The 21318-nt window shown below is 22.1% G+C and overlaps 5 protein-coding genes across 5 annotated transcripts; 3 read left to right on the top strand and 2 right to left on the bottom strand.

Moving 5' to 3' along the window:
* Window positions 1–506: 506 nt before the first annotated feature.
* On the top strand, window positions 507–1673 carry SRAE_X000022700 (AT09395p; the record flags this gene model as incomplete). The annotated part of the gene is made up of 4 exons (XM_024644545.1): window positions 507–522; window positions 857–924; window positions 1112–1550; window positions 1603–1673. The coding sequence occupies 4 exons, from the start codon at window positions 507–509 to the stop codon at window positions 1671–1673; spliced, it is 594 nt and encodes a 197-aa protein (XP_024510093.1).
* A 1489-nt stretch (window positions 1674–3162) lies between these two features.
* SRAE_X000022600 (Major facilitator superfamily and Major facilitator superfamily domain, general substrate transporter and Major facilitator superfamily domain-containing protein) lies at window positions 3163–6095 on the bottom strand (the record flags this gene model as incomplete). Its single annotated transcript, XM_024644544.1, has 5 exons — window positions 3163–3515; window positions 3564–4365; window positions 4424–4617; window positions 4960–5012; window positions 6085–6095. The coding sequence occupies 5 exons, from the start codon at window positions 6093–6095 to the stop codon at window positions 3163–3165; spliced, it is 1413 nt and encodes a 470-aa protein (XP_024510092.1).
* A 1398-nt stretch (window positions 6096–7493) lies between these two features.
* Window positions 7494–12044, top strand: SRAE_X000022500 (Glycosyl transferase, family 20 domain and HAD-like domain-containing protein; the record flags this gene model as incomplete). Its single annotated transcript, XM_024644543.1, has 2 exons — window positions 7494–7667; window positions 8454–12044. 2 exons carry the CDS (start codon window positions 7494–7496, stop codon window positions 12042–12044), a joined length of 3765 nt encoding a protein of 1254 aa, XP_024510091.1.
* Window positions 12045–12601: 557 nt separating this feature from the next.
* SRAE_X000022400 (Neutral and basic amino acid transport protein rBAT) lies at window positions 12602–14548 on the bottom strand (the record flags this gene model as incomplete). The annotated part of the gene is made up of 1 exon (XM_024644542.1): window positions 12602–14548. One exon carries the CDS (start codon window positions 14546–14548, stop codon window positions 12602–12604), a length of 1947 nt encoding a protein of 648 aa, XP_024510090.1.
* A 3984-nt stretch (window positions 14549–18532) lies between these two features.
* SRAE_X000022300 (Fizzy/cell division cycle 20 related 1) lies at window positions 18533–20240 on the top strand (the record flags this gene model as incomplete). The annotated part of the gene is made up of 3 exons (XM_024644541.1): window positions 18533–18649; window positions 18707–20053; window positions 20106–20240. The coding sequence occupies 3 exons, from the start codon at window positions 18533–18535 to the stop codon at window positions 20238–20240; spliced, it is 1599 nt and encodes a 532-aa protein (XP_024510089.1).
* Window positions 20241–21318: the final 1078 nt, after the last annotated feature.

Here is a 21318-nt window from a genome sequence, read left to right as displayed (position 1 = left end):
AATTGGTGTATCAGTAATTTTCTATTAATTTTTCTTTTTCTTGATAGATAACATAAGACATTTGTAAACACATTTATTAGTTAAGATCTTCAAAATGTAAAAAAGAATTTATAAATTATTCTTTTATTTTAGTTATATTATTATTATGAGATTTTTTCAAAAATTCTTGAGGGGGCGATAATCAAACTTTCTAACTTTTAATATTATATTAAAAAGTTTACGCTATTTCTATGTATTAGCAATCACTATTAAATATAATATTAACTTTTTAAAAAAGATATAATATATTTTATATATAAAATTTTATTGTTATATATAACTAAGAATAATTGTGGAAGAGGTAGTAAGAAATGATGAGTGATTAAACAAAACGACGGATGTAATGTAGATAAAAGAAAATATTATATTGTGGTAAAAGAAAATATTTTAATATAATTCGCAGAATTAGACACATATTTACACGTACAAATATTTCTTTCTTTTTTTTTTCTTTAATATTTTTATATATGATCACTGTTGAGGGTAAACTTTCTGCAACATTTCTCCTTCTTCTTTTTCTTTTATCAATCTGTTTGAGGATCTTGTTATAAGAAATACATTAGTATAACTTTATTATTCTTTATAATAAATAAAAGATAAATGTAATGGATGTCAAAGATAGAGAGAGTAATAAAAATTATCAAAGATATTTCAAATATTATCTTAACTATATAATATCTTTTACTGCCTCCCTGTATAATGAAAAACAAGATTATCTGTTGATACTACGCTTCTTTGTGTAAAGTAGGCTAACAAATCTTCAAGATTGTAAAAAGTGGTTGATTTTACTTGCCCCTTTTTATTGAGTAAAACTAAGATCGACTTCATATATCAGATCAGAATTCAGTTGAATCACTCTTCAGTCATCAACTAAATTGCAAAATGGTAAGTTTTATTTTATATCGCTCTTTGTTATATATTATATATCTATATATATATTTTTTTTCTTTATAAATATATATCTTAAAATAGTTAAAAAAAAATTTATATGAGCTATACACATATATATACATAAATAACAAAGAATGATATTTTTATAAAAATATTTGTTAAATATGTTATTTATTTACAGTCTAAAGCCACCAAAAAGAAGTCATCTAAAAAACGTGCTGGATCCGAAGCTACTGCTTTTGACCAAAAAACCATCCAAGAATTCAAAGAAGCCTTTGGAATTATGGATCAAAATAAGGATGGTGTTATTTGCAAGAATGACCTTAAAGATTTATATGCTTCTATGGGACAAATTGCTTCTGAAAAACAAATTGAAGACATGATCAAAGAGGCTCCAGGACCAATCAATTTCACTGTTTTCCTTACACTTTTCGGAGAACGTCTTACCGGAACAGATCCAGAACAAACTATTGTTGGAGCTTTTGCTATGTTTGATAAGAAAGAAAGCGGAAAAATCACTGAAGAGGAATTAGTTAAGATCCTTAAAAACAAAAGAGGAGAACCATTAGATGAGGATGAAATTAAAGCTATGTACAAAGGAAACCCACCAATTGAAGGAGGTAAATAAATTATATATTTATATTTTTTTTTAATATTATTTATTAATTATAGGTATGGTTGACTACAAAGCTTTTGCTCACCTTATCACCACTGGTGCTCAAGACGAATTAGCTAGTGCTTAAATATCATCAAGTGAAAATCCTAAACAAGATGATGAACTCATTTGTCTTAAATTTTTTTTTTTTGAACATCTTTAATTCCGAAAAATTGATTTTTATAATATATATTCACAAATAACAACGCAACTGATAATGTTTTTTTTAAATAACATCATATTCAGTCAACTAAAATGTTAAACAAATGTTTTATTTTATCTTATTTTTCAATCAGTAAAGATACATTTAGTTTCTTCAAATTTGATATATTTTTATTTGAGACATATTATTTATGATATTTTAAGCATATGTGCATTTTTATCATATATAATTTTTCGTCTTTTAGTTATTATTGTTAGTATATAAATATATATATATATATTAAAGTGGTCTTCTCTAACAATACTTTTAGTATTCATCTTATTTATAAATCATTTATTATATTTATATAAAGGTAATTATTTATAAAAACCAAGTAAATAATGTACATTAAACATTATATTTATCTCTAGCCGTTTTATAAGTTTTAAAGATCAAACAATAAGCAAACAATAAGTTATCAATAAATATTTTATCATTAATAGACATTGATATTTAAGTAGATATTTTTAGTGGCTATAAAAAAATAATGGTTTTTATGATCAATTGAGTGTAGGTGTAACATAGAATATATTTTTAAATTTAAAACATAAAAAATAACTTTTAAATTAATTTTTAAAATACAAATAATATATATTCTTTTGATAAAATTCAAGGTCTATAATATAATTTATATTGTTTCTCTTTTACCAAATTATAATATAAATTAAATATAATTAAAAAGAATTAAAATATATCAAAACATTAAAAAAATAGAATACATGTCCTTTTATTCTCTTCAAAAAATTTTACTTCATCTTTTTTTAATAGATAATAATATAATTTTTCTTCTAATTATTTTACAAATTTTCTTTTCAGTTACATTAATAAAATAAGAAAAATGCCTTTAATATAAAATTGTATAATTATACTTTACAAAAATTTTTCTATACTAGTAATTTTAATTTTTAAAAAAACATTTTGAAAAAAAAATTTATATATATAAAATTTTACTACACCCTTGATATTTTATTGTGATTTTTATTTTATTATAATTAAAAAATTAAACAAAAATACATGTTAGATTTAATGCTAACATTATTTTTAAAATTAAACATATTTATCACAACTATAAAAAATAATAACATTAATTTTTATCTTCATTGTTATCATCCATTTATCTTTTGGGTTAAAGAACAAAAAAATTTTATTGTGAATCAATTTCATTAGGATATATTTTTTTGTGTTTTGAATAATATTTTTTTTATTGAAGCAATAGTTAGAGGCAACTAATCAAATTCAGAGATTAATGGAGTTTGACAAATCATTAAATTTATTTTGCCTTTGCTATTTAGTATCAATCATGTATATCAAAAAATAAAATTGAAGTATTAAATTGAAATTATTTTAATTTTAAAGAAAAAATTAAATAATAAAATCAAAAAGTTGTAAAAGCAGCTGGTAACATAGATGGTTCTTTGGCCCATTCAACAATATCACCAGATGCAAATTTATAAAACACTCCAGCTCCAATTATTTGAATTAAAGAAGTAAGATAAAAAATGATATTCCATTCTGGGTATGTACCGTTTATTACAATTGAACCAACTATTAATGGAGATATCATACCAGGGAATGTTGCTAAAGTGTTTGATAAGCCCATTAATTGACCTGCAAATTGTGGAGCTATATCAATTGTGTTAACAGAAAATGCAGACCAAGGTAATCCTCCAGCACCTATTGATAAGACGATACAGAAAATTAATAATCCTGATGATGATGTAAAAGATGCTAAGATAAGAAATATTGCTTGTATTAACAATCCCCAACAACACATACATTTTCTTACTTTTTCAACAGGCCAATGTAAACGTTCAAGAAGTTTATCAGAAAACATTCCAGAATAAATTAAAATAAATCCCATTAACCAATATGGTATTGCAGAAAAAACACCAACTGTCTCAATTTTATAATGTGTTAAATCTTTTAAAATATTTGGAAGATAAGCTAACATTGTATAAAATCCCCAATTTTGACAAAAATGTGCTGCTATAATAGCCCAAACACTTTTTGTAATTAATGCTTGTCTCCAATTAAAATTAACATTACTTGGTGGTAATGTACTTGTTTTTATAAGTGCTAATTCATCACCAGTTATATATAAATCATCTTCTGGATTTTCTCTAATAATTTTTATCCAAAAATATGACCAAATTATTGAAATTATTCCAAAAAAATAAAATATCATTTGCCAACCAAATATCTCACCAATATAAGCAGATAATGATAAACTTATAACTGTACCAAAATAAGAACCAGAAAAAGCAAATGATGCTAAACGACTTTTTTCAGTATATGGAGCCCATTTTGCCCATATAGCAACCATAGCAGGATAAGTTACTCCTTCAAATAAACCTTCTAAAAATCTAATACTAATAATAACATATTTTCCAAGATAAGAAAGTGGTGGAGTTAAAACAGTAAGACAAGCTGTACCAAATATTCCTAATAAAAATATTTTACTCCCACCATATTTTGAAGATAAATAACTTCCAGGTATTTGTGTAAAAATATATCCATTAAAAAATGATGCTAAAATTAATCCTTGTGTCATCTTATCCCATTCAAAATCTGGTGTTTTCTATATAAAAATAAATATTGAAGATGTTTATAAAAAAAAAAGAAATGTATGTACTTACAGTTATCGTTATACTACCATTTTGAATATATTTAGGAGATGTCATCTCAATTATTGCGACACTCAAATTTGCCCTCATTGCATAAATGTTGACAAATCCTAGAAAAGCCATAAATGCTAATACATGTCTTCTTTTAATTTTTGGAATATCAAACCATTTTGTTATAAATGATGATTCACCAAAATATCTATTACCTAAAGAAGGTTTATTAAAGTTTAAAAAAATTTCCTCATCATCTGATTGGTCTTCACAACTCACAATATTTTGAATAAGCGTATACTCACCCATATAGAATGACAACACATAAACCCTAACGTGTCATAATTATTCCAAAAAAAATTGTAGTAAGAGATATATATAGAGTATATATATGTCAATTGGTCATGTTACTTAAAAAAAAAGTTTCTTAACGTTACAAACTATATATAAAATTACAAATATTAATTACTGAGAAAAAAAAATATATATATTTAAATAAGAGATAAATATGAAATTTAAGTTTTATTTATAAATAACACCATAAAAATTTTACCTACCAAATTCATTAGTGTTGTCAGTTGTTCCATAGTTTTGATGTAAAACAGACATACTAAAAATATAATATTAAATTAAATGAATAAGCTTTGGAGAAAAAAAAAAATAACAAAAATATATTTGTATTGTTTAAAAATAATTTTTTATATTTTAAATACTATTATACTTAGGTATGTTGTAAATTTATTTTATATAAATTATAAATTTTATCGCTATTCATAAGCTTTTATTATAAAATTTTATACGTTATGCCAATAAATGCTTCCGATGAATAATATTTCTCCAACATGTTTGTTAATTTTAAATGGAATTAAATTTTTTTTTCATTTATATTCCTTTCTCAGTATCTCTTCCCATTTTATATTATAATGATAAAAAAAAGGGATATAATGTATATATGTTTAAATATTTATTATTGTAGAGGCATACATTCAAAAAAAAAAAAATTATTTATAGAAGCATTTTATATTTTGTATATTTTTAAATTTAATAATAATTATAAATCATTTTTTTTTAATCATTTTTAATATTTATTTTTAAAAATTAGTAATCTTTTCAGTGACCAAAAATTTTTTAAATAGAGGAAATTTTTAATAAGCATATGTGCTAATGCATTAATCTATAGTTATAAAAAAAAAAATCTTTTTACTTTATAGATGTCATTTGTATATAAATATATGTGAAGATTTTCACGTGAAGCGACTGGGAAAGACATAGTGTTTACAAAATAATTAATTTTCTACCATCCCAATTCAGCAAGATATTTTTACATTTTGAGAATTTTCAATGTAATTATAACTCCACCTTTGACATCAAACTTGTTTTGTTGGAGAAATGGTTTTTTTTTTATGAATTAAAAGTATAACACCTAAAGCGATGATACCAAAACATCTTTTAACCTTTCTATTTAAAGATTAAAAAAAACATTATTCACAGTTGTAGAATTACAAAAATTTTTATATATTCTTTATTATTTGTAATCTTATTTATGTTTAGGTCAATATAGTTATTATTAAAAGAAACACTACATTGGGTCAATGATTTTAAACATTTAGTTATTGTTTGCTATAACTAATCTATAAACTTTATAATATTTTTATACAACTTTATAAATTCATTGACGTTACCTTTTATTCATCCTTAAAATGAAGATATAATCGTTCTAGTTTTGAATAAATAATCAAATTGTATTGAAATATGTTTTGATATAATTTATCACTTTTATAGGTAGATTTTTATTTAATTTTTTTTTTAAAATAGAAATGAAATATAATAATGTACTTCAATTATATGTTTTAAAAAATCATATTTAAATATTATAACTTTATTGATAATAAAAAAATAGATGTTTTATTTATGTTAGTATAGTAATCATTAAGTGTATACAAGATTAGTCATTTTATTTTCATAATAAATTACCAAATATATATATTATTCTTTATTTTTATATATTATTGTCCTGTGATAGTAAATACAATCCTAAAAAAGAATAAAATATATATATTTTTTTTTTGTAAATATGCTCTCAATTACAATAAAATAAAGTTGTAAACATGTTTTTATTTTGACTATTAATTAGTCCAAATTTTTATTTTTATGACAAAAAGATGTGTTGTTCCCTTTAATTACCTTCAAATATAAAAGAGAAATTTTTTTTTTGACAAAGAAAATTTAATTGTTGAGTACATTTCGTTTTTAGACTTTTTTTTTTCGTTGCAATATTATTTTTCTACACAATTCATTGTTAAAGTATGTAATGTTATGATATATAGTTACAATTACTTTCTTTTTTTTTTTAATAAAAAGTATAAAAGAATTTTATTTAATCTACTATAGTTTTAATGTCACTTCATTTGTTTTATAAAATATTAAATCATGTTTCCAATAAATAGAATAGTAGATATTTAAAAAATGATAACTTTAATTTTCCTGAAATGTTTACTAACATATAGTTTGTTTTTAAATTATTGTTATTTTAAAATATATAAGTTATAAAAATATAACATTATTTTCTTATGATATTGATTTCTTTTATAATATGTTGTGTAAAAACATTTTTATCATACAAGATAACTATAAATAATATTTAAAATTTTCTTTGATTGATTAATTTTGTAGAATATATGTTACAAATAACCAATTATTTAAAAAAAATTTGCCCTTTGAAAAGATATTTTTTAATATTTTACAAAGTGTAGATTTTGGGGAGAATGAGGTATCCTTATATCTATATAATAGTCTCTCTATCTTTTTCAAACATTATTTGTAAAAAAAAATTAAAATAAAAATTATTTTTGTTATATTTATGTATTACTCTTTTCTTTTTACTAGAAACATCTAGAAAATAAAATAAAAAAATATAATATTTATTCATATGCATTTCTCATGACTTTTTCATTATACTAAGATAAAGTTATTTGAAAGTTTAATACTTGCTAGTTTTAACTATATTTTTTAATCTGCATATTTTATTATCACTGATATCTGTTTTTTTTGTATTTAGATTGAAAAAAAATACAATACTGTTATTGTTATAATGGTTGCTGAAACTAGTGCCTCCAGTTTAATAATAGAAGAAAATAAAGAAACTCCAATTTCTAATTGTAATAATAATCTTAAGAATTCCTATCATACTACTTCTTTACCATTTGAAAGAAATCCATCCGAAAAAATTGAAACACCTGAACAAAGTACGACATTATTAGAAAAGGTATGTTTTTTTTTATTTTTATTTTTATTTTTATTTAAAAATAAATTTACATAACTATAAATATATTTGAAGAAGAAGCATTTTGTAATTACTTTTTCCTTTTTATATATATTATATTTATTTTTTTGTTATTAGTTTAACATATTTTTTTTAATTTTAATGATCATAACTTAAAAAATTAATTGAAAATATGTTTAATTGAAAACAAAGTTTTAAAGTTTTAGCATTGATTTTTAGCTTAAAAAAAGTTTGGATATAATAACTTTAAAAAAAAAGATATATTTAGATATATTCAGTTTGTATGTTTGCAAAATAATTATTAATTAATAATAATAATAAAAAAAGAAAAATTAGATATATTTTATAATTCTTTATATATATAACTTTATTTTTAATAAAAGCCATATGTATGTTCTTAATATATTCTTGTATTTCTTTTCAAAGTTGACCTATTTTATTAATTAAAATTTTATCAATCTTTAATAAATTAATGAAATTTATTTTGTCCAATTACTTGCTTAAATTAATCAATATGTTATTAATTATTATGATTAAATAACAATTTTAGTTAAAAAATGTACATAAAAATGACAGATATGTATCAATGAATAATAATAATCTATTCTTAGAAAAATTTTTTATTATTTAGTTATTATTTTTATAATTTATATAGTGTAACAATTATTGAAATATATAAAATTGACTTACTTCACATATAATTAAATAAAAAAATTTTTTTTATTTGTTTAAAAATTAAATGCAAATAATTAAAATAAACATTTTTAGGAGCTTTCTCAGCTTTTAGTCAAATTGAATATTGACAATCAAGTATTTTATAAAGATAGTATTGATAAATTTATAAGTGATTGTTGCGCAAAATTGCATGAAATATGGAAATCAAGATGTCAAAGTTCTGAAATTGCTTTCAAAGGATTAGTATGTATACTTGAATATTGTTTAGTATTCCCACTTATTCGTTATGATGCATTTGAAGAACTAATTAATACAATTGGTTTTAGTTCAATACTTTTTTGGAAAAATACTGTTCCACTAGTTTATGAATCTGATTTATCTACTGGTACACAATATAGAGATTCATTATTATTTTCACTAGAATTGTATGATGTTAATAATGGAAAAAATAAGGTCAGAGAATTGTATGCTGCTGTACCAGGAATGCAACAAAGTCTTCTTGGTATGCATGCTAAAAGATTTAGTGAACGTTTTAAATTTATTCAACATTTAAGAAGTAGAAGATGTTCCAAAACTGTTAGTTCTGCTAATTCTTTATCAAATGAAGATATTTGTATAACAGATAATGATAGTTCTAGTGATGGTCCTGATTTAGATCAAGTTCCATTAGAAGGTGGTGGATTAGCTGATATTGCTCAAGAAAAGGGTCGTGTTATAAATGTTTCTAATGCACCACCAGTTAGTGTTTCAAGAAGACAAAGTGGTTCATGGGAAATTAAACAAGGTAGTGGTGGTTTAGTTGCTTGTGTTGATCCTGTTATGTCATCTGATAAAGAAAATATATGGTTAGCTAATTTAGGTATTAATGTTAATTCACAAAATGATAATGAATCTGTAGATGGAAATCAAAGTTCAATTTTACCATCAACAAATTCATTAGGATTACCATTAATAAAACAAGCAAAAGCAGGTGATGTTTTTCATGTATTGGCTGATGATAAGAAAAAAGAAGATGATGTAGAAGATCCGGTTGAACGTGATATGAGTTTATTAAATGTTTTACATGATTATAATAAAAGTAGTTATAAATTGAATCCTGTCATTGTTACACAAGATGATTATGAAGCATATTATGGTGGAATATCAAATGGTCTTTTATGGCCAGCTCTTCATAATTTACCTGAATATATTGTAGCAGATTATGATAATATTACTATATTAAAAAGTCATTGGTGTGCATATGTAAGAGTTAATTATCAATTTGCTTTAAATGCTGCTAGAAATAGTAGACAACAAGATTTTATATGGATTCATGATTATCATCTTATGTTAACAGGACAAATGATGAAAAGTCTTGATTCATCATTAGAAGTTGGATTTTTCCTTCATATACCATTTCAACCACCAGATAATTTTATGACAAAATATCGTGTTGTTGCTGAACCTATTGTTCGTGGAATTTTACGTTTTAATAAAGTAGGATTTCAAACACATCGTGATCGTCAAAAATATGTTGATATTGTACAAAAATATATTACACGTGTTAAAATTTCATATGATGGTGTTGTTGATATTTTTATGGTAACATATGAAGGTTCAACATGTTCACTTGGAGTATTTCCAGTATCAATTAAAAACCAAGATTTTATTGATATCGCAAAAAATATCACAAATATAGAAAGATCACATAATATTAAAAAAGAATTTGCATCTAAATGTGCACCTGATGGTAAATTATTTTTTTCTGTTGAACGTTTTGATTATACAAAAGGAATTCGCCAAAAATTATTAGCATGGAAAAGGTATTTTGAAAAATATCCAGATCGTATTGGTAAAGATACATTATTTCAAGTTGCTGTAACTAATAGGAGAACAGTTGAATCATATAGAAATTATCAAGATACATGTATGAGAATTGCTCAAGAAATTAATGATACAATAAAATCAGATAAATATAAAGAATGGCAACCAGTTATTTTTCAAACTAACGGTTTAAATAGAAAAGATCTTATTGCTCATTATCTTGCTATGGATGTTGGTGTTGTTACACCTATTAAAGATGGTATGAATTTAGTTGCTAAAGAGATGATGATATGTAATTCAAAAGCAACATTAGTATTATCGTCTGGTGCTGGTACGGAAGTTCAATTAACAAATGCAGGATTATATAATGATAATGAAAAATGTTATTTCCGTGTTGAAGATATTAATAATACAGATGAATTTGCTAATATTTTTTATCAAGCTGCATCACAAAGTGCAGAAGAAGTATTATGTAAAGGTTTAAAGATTAAAACATTTTTAATGCAACATGATATTGTGGAATGGAGTACATCATTTTTAGATCCATCATGGACACATGAAGTAATAAGAGTATCTGAATTAAAAACATTATCTGATTTTTATGTTCTTATGGAAAAAACATGTAAGCTTAGAAGACAAATAGTTGAAAATATTCTTAAAGGTATTGCATTAAAAAGTCATTTTGATATTTCATTAAAAAATGCCAAAGAAACACTTGAAAAATCAAGTGTTGATGAACATTTTTTACTTTTAAAAACAGAATCAATTTCTTTGGATGGTTCATGTGTTATTGCTAAATTAGATATTAATGATCAACTTCAAGAACTTAATAAAGATATTGAATTTTTACGTTTTATTCAATCAGATAATGTTAATAATGTTGAAGAATTTGTTGCAACATTATCAAAATATCATCCAATTTCTGATGAAGCATTTGAAGAAGAAGTATCAAATGCTGTTGATATTCTTACAGAAGGTGATCATTTTGATCATTTCTTTACTGATAGAGATGGTACATTAAAATCATATTGTTGTAGTTATGCTTCAAGTATTCAACCAGCATATTCTGCTGTTATACAAGCACAATTTGCTCGTAGATGTGCACAATTTTGTGCAATTGTAACAACAGCACCTTTGCTAAATATTGGTATATTAAATGTAAGTACAATGCCAGAAGGATATTATGTTTATGGTGCTTCTGGTGGAAGAGAATGGTATATGAATCCATCTGTTCAATTTAAAGATAGTAAAATTGGGCATGATGAATTGGAACTTTTAGATAGTGTTTTTGATAAATTAGAAAAAATAATTGAATTACCTGAATATGAACATTTAAAATGGATTGGTTCTGGTTTACAGAAACATTATGGACATATTACAATTGCTTGTCAGGATAAAAATGAAAGTATTTCTGATTCAAGTTCACAAAAATTACTAGAAATTGTTAAAAATATTGTTAATGAAATTGATCCTATTGAGGAAACATTAGTTGCTACAATGGATAATATAAGAGAAATAAAAATATGTATAAAATCAGATAATTGTGATCTAATATTTAATAAAGGAAATGGTATAATGTTAATAAAAGAAAAAATGGGATTAAAAATACATAAAGGCAATATTCTTATATGTGGTGATGCTATAACTGATTTACCAATGTTAGAAGAAGTTCTTAAAATATCACCTAAAAATGTTTATACAATTTGGGTAACAGTAGATGAATCATTAAAAACTAAAGTCGCTGAAATGTGTAAAATGTATGGAAATGAATTTTATACATTTGTTTCTTGTCCAACAGTTTTATTAGCGGCTATGGCACATGCTACAGTTCGTGATATACGTATAAGACCACATATTCTTGAACTTGATGATTATACTTAATTATTTTTTTATATTATGTCATGCGATAATATATTTGCAAACATTTACGTACTTTTTTTTTTTAAAAAAATCTATTAACCATTTATATATATGGTATTATTTTTAATTGTATTTACTCATATATTAACTATCATTTCATTTTGTCATAATAGTTGAACTGATATGAAATTAATAAAATTTTTACCACTACTAATTATTTTTTATAATCTTTATTTTTTGGTTTTTGGTATTTAAAAAAATAAAACAAATATTAAAAAGTTATTTTTATGATTAACAAAATTTGTTAAAATAATAAGATTTTAATACATGGTATTTTTAAAAGTGATACTAAATAATGAATGATTTTTATTTAAAAAAAATAACAAATTAAAAATTGGAAAGTAATCAAGTTATTTTTTATCTCTAATTTTATCTTTTTAATGTTATTAAACAAGTTTAAAAAAAATTATAATTATATTTAGTATCATAATAAATCTTAAGAGAATTGTTTTTTTTTAAAAAATAAAAACAAAAAAAATTTGTCAATTTTATTTGTTTGAATGAGTAAAATAAAATGTTTATACCAAAAATTTAAAAATAATTGCTTGTTGTGGACCAATGGTTAAAGATTGTGAACTTAAATCTACTTTTTCTCTAACATCATATGTTTCATAAGCTTTAGTTGTCAATGCAAATATTTGAGAATTTTTTAGTGTTATTGATGATGCCCCTGGAATTTCATCTAATGGTAATGTTGTTGTTTCTTTTCCAAAATTAGCTGCACAAACATAAACATGTCCTATTGGTTGCCTTTGTTCATCTGTATCAAATCGTGAAATTGTAAAAGCTTGTTGTAGTCTTGTTCCAACATATGCTTTACCATATTTAAAAGCATCAACTCTTTTTTTTATTTTTGCGATTCTTTTAAACATTCTTAAAGGACTAATAGTATTTTTTAATTGTTTTTCCCAATTTATATTTTCAATATCTGTTTGAACTGGAATAATTGAATTAACTGCTTGTGTAAAACCACCATTTATTGTATCATCCCATTGCATAGCACTCATCTGACTTACATTTTTATATTCATTATTATTTTTTAAATTTTTAATACCAATTATGTCACCATAATAAAACATATTTGATCCTGGTAACATCATTTGTAACATTATTAATATTTCACTATGTAATCTAGATTGTACTCTTGTTGAAAGACGTGTAGTTGAAGGATTTCCAAATTCCCATATTGGTACTATTTGTGGATTATTATTATGGAAAATAAGAATATCAGATAATATTTCATTAACACAACCAGCAACAGTTGATTCTAATTTATAACATATTTTACTATCTTTCTCTACATTTCCTAATTCATAATTTATAAGAGCATCCAAACCACCATTAATACCTAATTGTTTTTTTTCATTCTCTGTCATATCATCAGCAGATGTAAAGATAAAAATCTTTTTATCTTTAATATCTTCATTTTCTTGTATATAATTGTCAATTTCATTTTTTAATTCTTGAAATACTTCAACAATTTCAGGAAAATCAGGTTTTGTAGCATCAAGAGATCTTGCAATATATTTTGGTGATGATAAATAAAAACCATCAATACCTTTTTTAATCCAAAATTTAAATACCTCATACATAGCTTCTTTTAAACCAGAACTTTTCCAATTTAATATTGGACTATTTGGTTTGTCTTTTTTATGCCAATATAATATATTTGTATCTTCATAATTTGAGGCATATTGTGATTTTTCAGCATTTTGTTTCCAATAGTAAAAATCAGAGTAGGATGAATTTTCAACACTTGATCCTTTAGAACTTTTTTTAAACCATATATGTTTATTACTAGTAACTGAGATAGGTATTTCTATAATAACATAAATTCCTTTATCATGAGCAGATTTAATAAGATTTTCAGCATCCTCCAAATTTCCATATTCTGTATTAACATCAAAATAATCAATTACTTCATTATCATCTTTATTAATCTTTAAAAATGGTCTAGGAAAGATAGTATCAATATTAATCTTCTCTAAACTAGATAATTTTTCATTTATTCCTTTAAAATCACCCAAACCATCTGCATCGGAATCTTTAAATGATGGTGTCCATATTTGATAAATCAATGATTTTTCCCACCATTCTAAATTTCTTTTTTCTCTTACATTTGAGCATGGTGGATTAAGAAGTATCAATGCAACTATACCTCCAACCATTGCTAACCATAATAACCAAAATAATACATAAAGAAATATTCTTATAATTTTCCATGTACGATCCTCACCATATGGTGCTAACTCTTCTGCAGTTAAACCATAACTTTCATTCATTTTATCAGGCTTATTTTTATCATCATTTTTAGAAATAAATGGTTTAGTAGCATTATTAGATATTTCAATATCATCATTATTCATATTTTGAAGAAACATTTTATTATTGACGGGATTATCCTCAACTGCTGTTATATAACTTTCAGTTTTTTTCCCTTTTTCAAATAAATAAGGACTAGTCATTGTATAAACCTAAAATAAATAAATTTTTAAAAATTTATTATATGTATATATTTATAAATATCTATTGTTATATAAAAATGTCATTTTTATATTAAAAACAAAATAAAAATATATTTAAAAAAAATAATAAATAAATAGAATCGAAAAAAAAATATGTATGAGATTGATGATAAAAATGTTATTTTTGTTTTTATAGATAAATATTTATTTGTATATCGATTTTTTCATGTATATTTACTTGAATTTATGGAACTATATACTACTTAGCTTGCGCATATAACATAATAATAGTTCTATAACTTAATAGTTATAAATAATGATAATATGGAAAAGATAAAATAGCCATTATCACAGTATTGATATTTATATTAAGCCTAACGATAATCATTATTCATTATTAAATGGAAATTAGACAAATATTGTCAATATAAATAATGATTATTCTTTTATCAAGAAATGAAAAAAAAAATGTTAATGGAAAACATATAGTGATAAAATTGCATTATAATTACGTTAAAGTATGGATATTTATATACATTAAAAATTTCTTCTGTTTTTAATAAAATATAATCTTTTATATAGGAATGAAGGTAATGATACATTTTAGTTTTTAATTATTGTCTTTAAACTATTTGAAATGTAAGAAGGCTAACAGAAAATATATGTAGTGTTAAATTTTTAATAGTTAAGAGTTGCAATAAATAATAAATATAATCTTCTTAAAATTCTTGTTTTAATTTTATGATTTATTATATGTTTGAATAAATGTTAAATATCATAATGTAAGGTATTGTTAATAATTTGGTAATTGATATACTTTATTTTAATATATATATATGTATATGTATAATTCTTATAATAAGATAAAATTTTATAATAAATCAAATCTAAGATAATATTATTTAATAAGTTATAACATTTTTTTGAATTTTTTAAAAAAAATATTACAATTATTTTGTTAAATATAAAGGATTGAGTAAAAAAAAATGTATAAATATTTTAAAAATGAACTAAATACTACGTCATTTTAATGTAGTTAAAAAGAGAGTAAAATGTTATTTATTGTAAAACTAATACTCTTTAAAATTAAAAAGTAGTTATTCAAATAATTTTCATTTACACTACACATTACAAGACATTTTATATTTATTTTATTTTTCACCCACGGAAAATGTTAAAACTTTAATATTTCTATAAATAAGGTAATCTAAAATATGGCTTTTGTATCCCTCTTACTATTAAAAATCATTTTATCGTGTAGGTCTTTAAAATTGAAACTTGTATTTTAAATAAAAAGAATAATAAGATTTTTTATATCTAAAACTAGATGTAAATAATTTAATGATTAGTAGATTTAATATATATTTATTAGCAATAATAATTAATATTCTTTTTTTTTTAAAAATAAAATATTTAACATTGAATAAATTACCAAATAAACTAATATAAACCCTTTTTTTTAATTTTGTTTCAACTTCATTAATTTTGATAAATATTGTAATTAACTATCTATAATTGTCATTGAGGCGTTAGGTTTATAGGAAAAAAAATTTATTCAATGAGACACATTTAAATTAAATATCTTGAGTAAATTTATTTCCTATAAAAGAATTGATTTATTGTATTGAAAATTAAGGTCGAGTGGTAAAATTTAATTAAAAGAGACATTAAAGTTTTTTTTATTTGAAATTTTTAAATTAAAATTGTAAAAATTTGTTAATGCTATTATTTTGTACATATTTTTACTTTTTCTAAAAATATGTACATTTTACTTTAAAACATCCTTCATTATATATATAATTTTTTTTATCATACTATCTGTTCCATTTTAAAAGTTAATTTATTAATTTAAAAATATTTTATTACTAAATATAAAAAGTTTATCATAAACGGTATCTTATCTTTTTATAAAGAAATTTATACATATATATATATATATATATATATATATATATACAAATAAATTAATATTTCCAAAGTAATTAATATATAAAAATAAATATAATACTAATTATCGAAAAATCAAGCATGCAAAACCAAATATTTTCTATATTAACATAGCAATTTTTATTGCCAATTCAATGTGATAATAAATGCTTAATATAACATAAAGATTGATTTCTAATAACTTTTTATTATTTTTTTAAAATAATTTTATATCTACAAAGTAATAATAAATTATTATTACAATTTATTATCTTTTCTATGTAACATAATTCTTTTGATAAAAACCTTAAAATTGTATACATTATTATATATCATATAAAAGACTTTTTTTATATAATATTTTAATACTAACATTTTTCACATTCATATATCATTATTTATCTTTTACCAATATAAATTTAAAAAAAAAATATTTCAAAAGTTTTTTTTTTCTTTTAATAATCAGGTTTATTCTATGTCACATAAAATTTTTTTTTCTAAATTTGAATTTCTTAAGAAAAATGTAGAAATTTTTACAATCTAATCAAAAGTAATATATTAATCATTTGTATAAAAAAAAAGCTACTCATTTACTTTTTTCTTTAATAACAATTAATAATTTTTATACTTTTCAAATAAATATTACTAAAAAAAAAGTTTAAAATTTCTTTATTGGTAATTATATTTGTTTTGTTAATTAGACATTCTACATACATACAACTTATATGTTAGCTTTTATACTTTTGTTAAATAAATAAAACTTTTTTTTTAAAATAAACCTTGCGCATTTCTCATGATTCAAGTTTTTTCATTTGATATTAAATTATTTTACTCTATTATAAGTATATAGATATATATTGTAAATTGATTATATATCTTCTCATTTTATATTTATTAAATTATATATATATATATGATAATATTTGTTATCTATAATTTGTATATTAAACTTTTTAAGATCTGTTTATAGTATTACAGCAGTCTTGCCATTATTATATTATAATTTTTTTTTGTACCTTTTATTAAAACTGTCTATTTATATAGTGTTTCAATTGATGAATTAATATATCTTCTTTACTTTCAATTGACCTTCCTGTTGTGGGCATTTACTCACTATGCCATGGTCATCTATAACATTTGTTTAAAGTTTTCTTTTGACAGTACATTTACTTATTTATATGAATATATATATATATATAATATTATTATTTTATTTCCAAAAAAAAAAAAATTTTTTTTTTAATATTATAATATATTTTTAAAAATTATACTTGTTATATTATTGATAGTTTATAAATATTAAATTAATAATTTGTATGTTATATATATTTATACATATATATATAGACTTTTACTAAAGATTTTTTATTTATAATATTATAATATGTACATTTTTCCAAGATTATTATATATATTTAAAAAATCATTTTAAAAATATTATTTTATTTTAATATCAATTTTTATCTTTTTTACTATTTGTTAAAACATAGTAAAAGTTTCTTAAAGTTAATATTAGTCCTAAAAAATATTGAATATCAGCTGCTATATATTTATTATATGTATAGAAGCTATGTGGTTGTCGTGTCTGTCTTTTCGATAATTCGCATTTATCTACACTGCAATGTGTATACATTTCCACATACATATGAACACTCAATAAAATAATGGTTTGTTTTGTTAAATTTTCTATTTCTTTACTTCAATATATTTAATTATTTAGAATATCAGCTGATTACTATTATATATATTAATATCTTTATAAGTAATTAAATTTTTATCTTTTTATTTTAAATATTATAATTATAATAAATGATAAATTTTATATTATACCTTTTATCAATATTTTACTTTTATTTTATTTATTTTTTTTTCTTTTTCTTTTTTTTTTATCATTTCTCATTTTTTAATTATATAATAAAAATTATTTTTGAGATATTTTAGAATTTTTTTTTTTTTCAATTCTCCCAAAATTAACTTGCCAAAAAGAAGATATTTTTAACTACTTTGTAATATAATAAAAATTAATAAAATTAATAAAAATAATATTTCTTATCTAAAATGGATGCTGATGGTTTTAAAACACCTACGAAAATCCCAGAACCTATTACACCAAAGAAAAGTGATTATATGTCACCGAAAATACCTATGACACCACCAAAAACATTTATTACGGCTGTAAGTTAAAAAAATATTTTTTATTTATCTTATGGTTTTTTTTTTTTTGTAATTTAGGATGGATCACCTGCAACAACGCCATCTAAATATAGACCAGATGGTGGTGATCGTTATATACCATTACGTGAATCAACAGAAGATTGGGAAGTAAGATATAATGCTCGCAATAGGAATTGTATTTTTGAAGCACCTGAATCAGGATATGTATTAAAAAGAAAAAAAAATATGTCGGTATCACAAAGAGCTCATATACCATATTCGGCTCCTTTTCCACCAATATTTCCTGATAATTATCAAAATGAAAATAAAAATGAATGTTTAGTACATAAAGCTTTGCTCCGTAATGAAATGTTAAAAGATGAGATTGATGATATAAGATCAGAAAATGAAAGTGTTGAAATTAATAAATTATATCCAATTAGATATCAACCATTATTTAATTATGGTCCAAAATCAATATATAAAAAGAAGAATGATGAATTTACTCCAAAACATGTTAATGATTGCACTATACCTTTAAGTGAATCAAGTTTACGCCTTTTAAGGTCACCAAGAAAACCTCAAAGAAAAGTACCAAAAAATCCATATAAAGTTTTAGATGCACCTGAATTACAAGATGATTTTTATCTTAATCTTGTTGATTGGTCCGCCAGAAATATGCTTTCTGTTGGTTTAAATTCTTGTGTATATTTATGGAGTGCATGTAATAGTCAAGTAATTAAATTATGTGACTTAGCATCTGAAACAGACACTGTAACATCTGTCCAATGGACAGAGAAGGGTGATTTACTAGCTGTTGGAACAAATAAGGGCACACTTCAAGTATGGGATGTACAGGCAAATAAAAAAGTTAATGATGTATTAGGTCATTCAGCTAGAATTGGTTGTCTAGCATGGAATAATGATGTTATATGTTCAGGTTCAAGAGATCGTTTTATTATTCAACGTGATATGCGTGTACCAAATGGAAATGAAAGAAAATTAGCTGCACATAGACAAGAAGTTTGTGGATTAAAATGGTCTCCTGATAAACAATATCTTGCTTCCGGTGGTAATGATAATCAATTACTAGTTTGGTCATTACGTAAACCTGATCCAGTTCAAGTTTATAATGATCATAATGCAGCAGTTAAAGCACTAGCATGGAGTCCTCATCATCATGGTGTATTAGTTTCAGGTGGAGGAACAGCAGATAGATGTCTTCGTTTTTGGAATACTCTTACAGGTCAAGCAATGCATTGCATTGATACGGGATCTCAAGTATGTAATGTTGCTTGGTCAAAACATAGTTCAGAACTAGTTTCAACACATGGATATTCATATAATCAAGTTATTATATGGAAATACCCATCACTTCAACCAATAACAAAATTAACTGGTCATCAATATCGTGTACTTTATTTGGTATCTTTTAAATTATTATATAAACAGTATAAACTAATTTTTGTTTTTATAGGCTATGTCTCCTGATGGCGAATCAATTGTTACAGGAGCTGGTGATGAAACATTACGTTTCTGGCACGTATTTAGTAAATCTAATCAACAAAAACATGTTCGTTCAAAACTTAACATTTTTACAAGCATTCGATGAAAAGAAAAATCTTATTACTAAATAGATTAAAAAAAAACAAAATTGATCTTTTAATAGATAAAAGCGAAGCACCACATCATAAGTGAGCGGTCGCAAAAGCAAAGATTTAAGGAGAAAATTAAATTATTTTATAAAACAATACTAGAGATTGACATTTAATATAATAACGGCACAAAAGATTTTTACTAACAAATTTATTTACATTTTGGTGTGATAAAATAAAAGCTTCAATACGTATAATTTTAATTTTTTATTACTTTGAAATTTAAAAAATATTTTATACTCATCATCATTATATTTTTTTCTTTATTAATAATTAAACATTTTCATTTCAATTGCGAGTAAAATTATTAAATGTTTGAAGTCAATTCTTAAATAAAAAAAGAGTTATTTTATTATTTTAACAATTTTATATTTATAAATTAACTATTAATAAATGATAACCATATAAATATTAAAAAATATAAAAGTTTAATTTACTATTTAGTCTTAATAAAATTTATAATGATTAAAAATAAAAAAAGAACATTTTTGTAATGGTATTTATAAGATGTAGATTGTAATACTTGTATATCTTTTTTTGAATATTGAACAGTTAACTATTGGAACAACAAAAGGAATTACTGATTAAAAGTGATTATAAAAGGAGAAACATATCATAAAAAAATCACTTTATTATCTGCCAACAATATAATTTACAAGATATTTTATTGTTATTATTTTATTACTTTTTAGGGTTATTTTTATATAAGAAATTATCTTAGTTTGAGAAAATTACTCAAAAGATAAGGAGAAAATTTATAATAATTTATAACAATAAATTTCTATAATAAAATGTAGGTTGAAAATTTTTAATAATTAATATCAATATATTCATAATTGGTCAAATATTATTATAATGATAATAAAATCTTAACAAACTTTTTATACAAATAATTGTCAATATTTATCTTAATTCTCAAATTTTATTTATATAAAATAAAATAATTTCTTTTATAGCGAAAAAGTGTGTTATAGTGTTACTTTGTACTCTACTAAATTTCGAGATTGCAGGACGTTAACATTTATAAAAATATAT

The sequence above is a fragment of the Strongyloides ratti genome (assembly GCF_001040885.1).
Source record: "Strongyloides ratti genome assembly S_ratti_ED321, chromosome : X".
NCBI lineage: Eukaryota > Metazoa > Nematoda > Chromadorea > Rhabditida > Strongyloididae > Strongyloides > Strongyloides ratti.
Note: the sequence above shows the minus strand (reverse complement) of the source record. Positions and strands in the feature narration are given on the sequence as shown.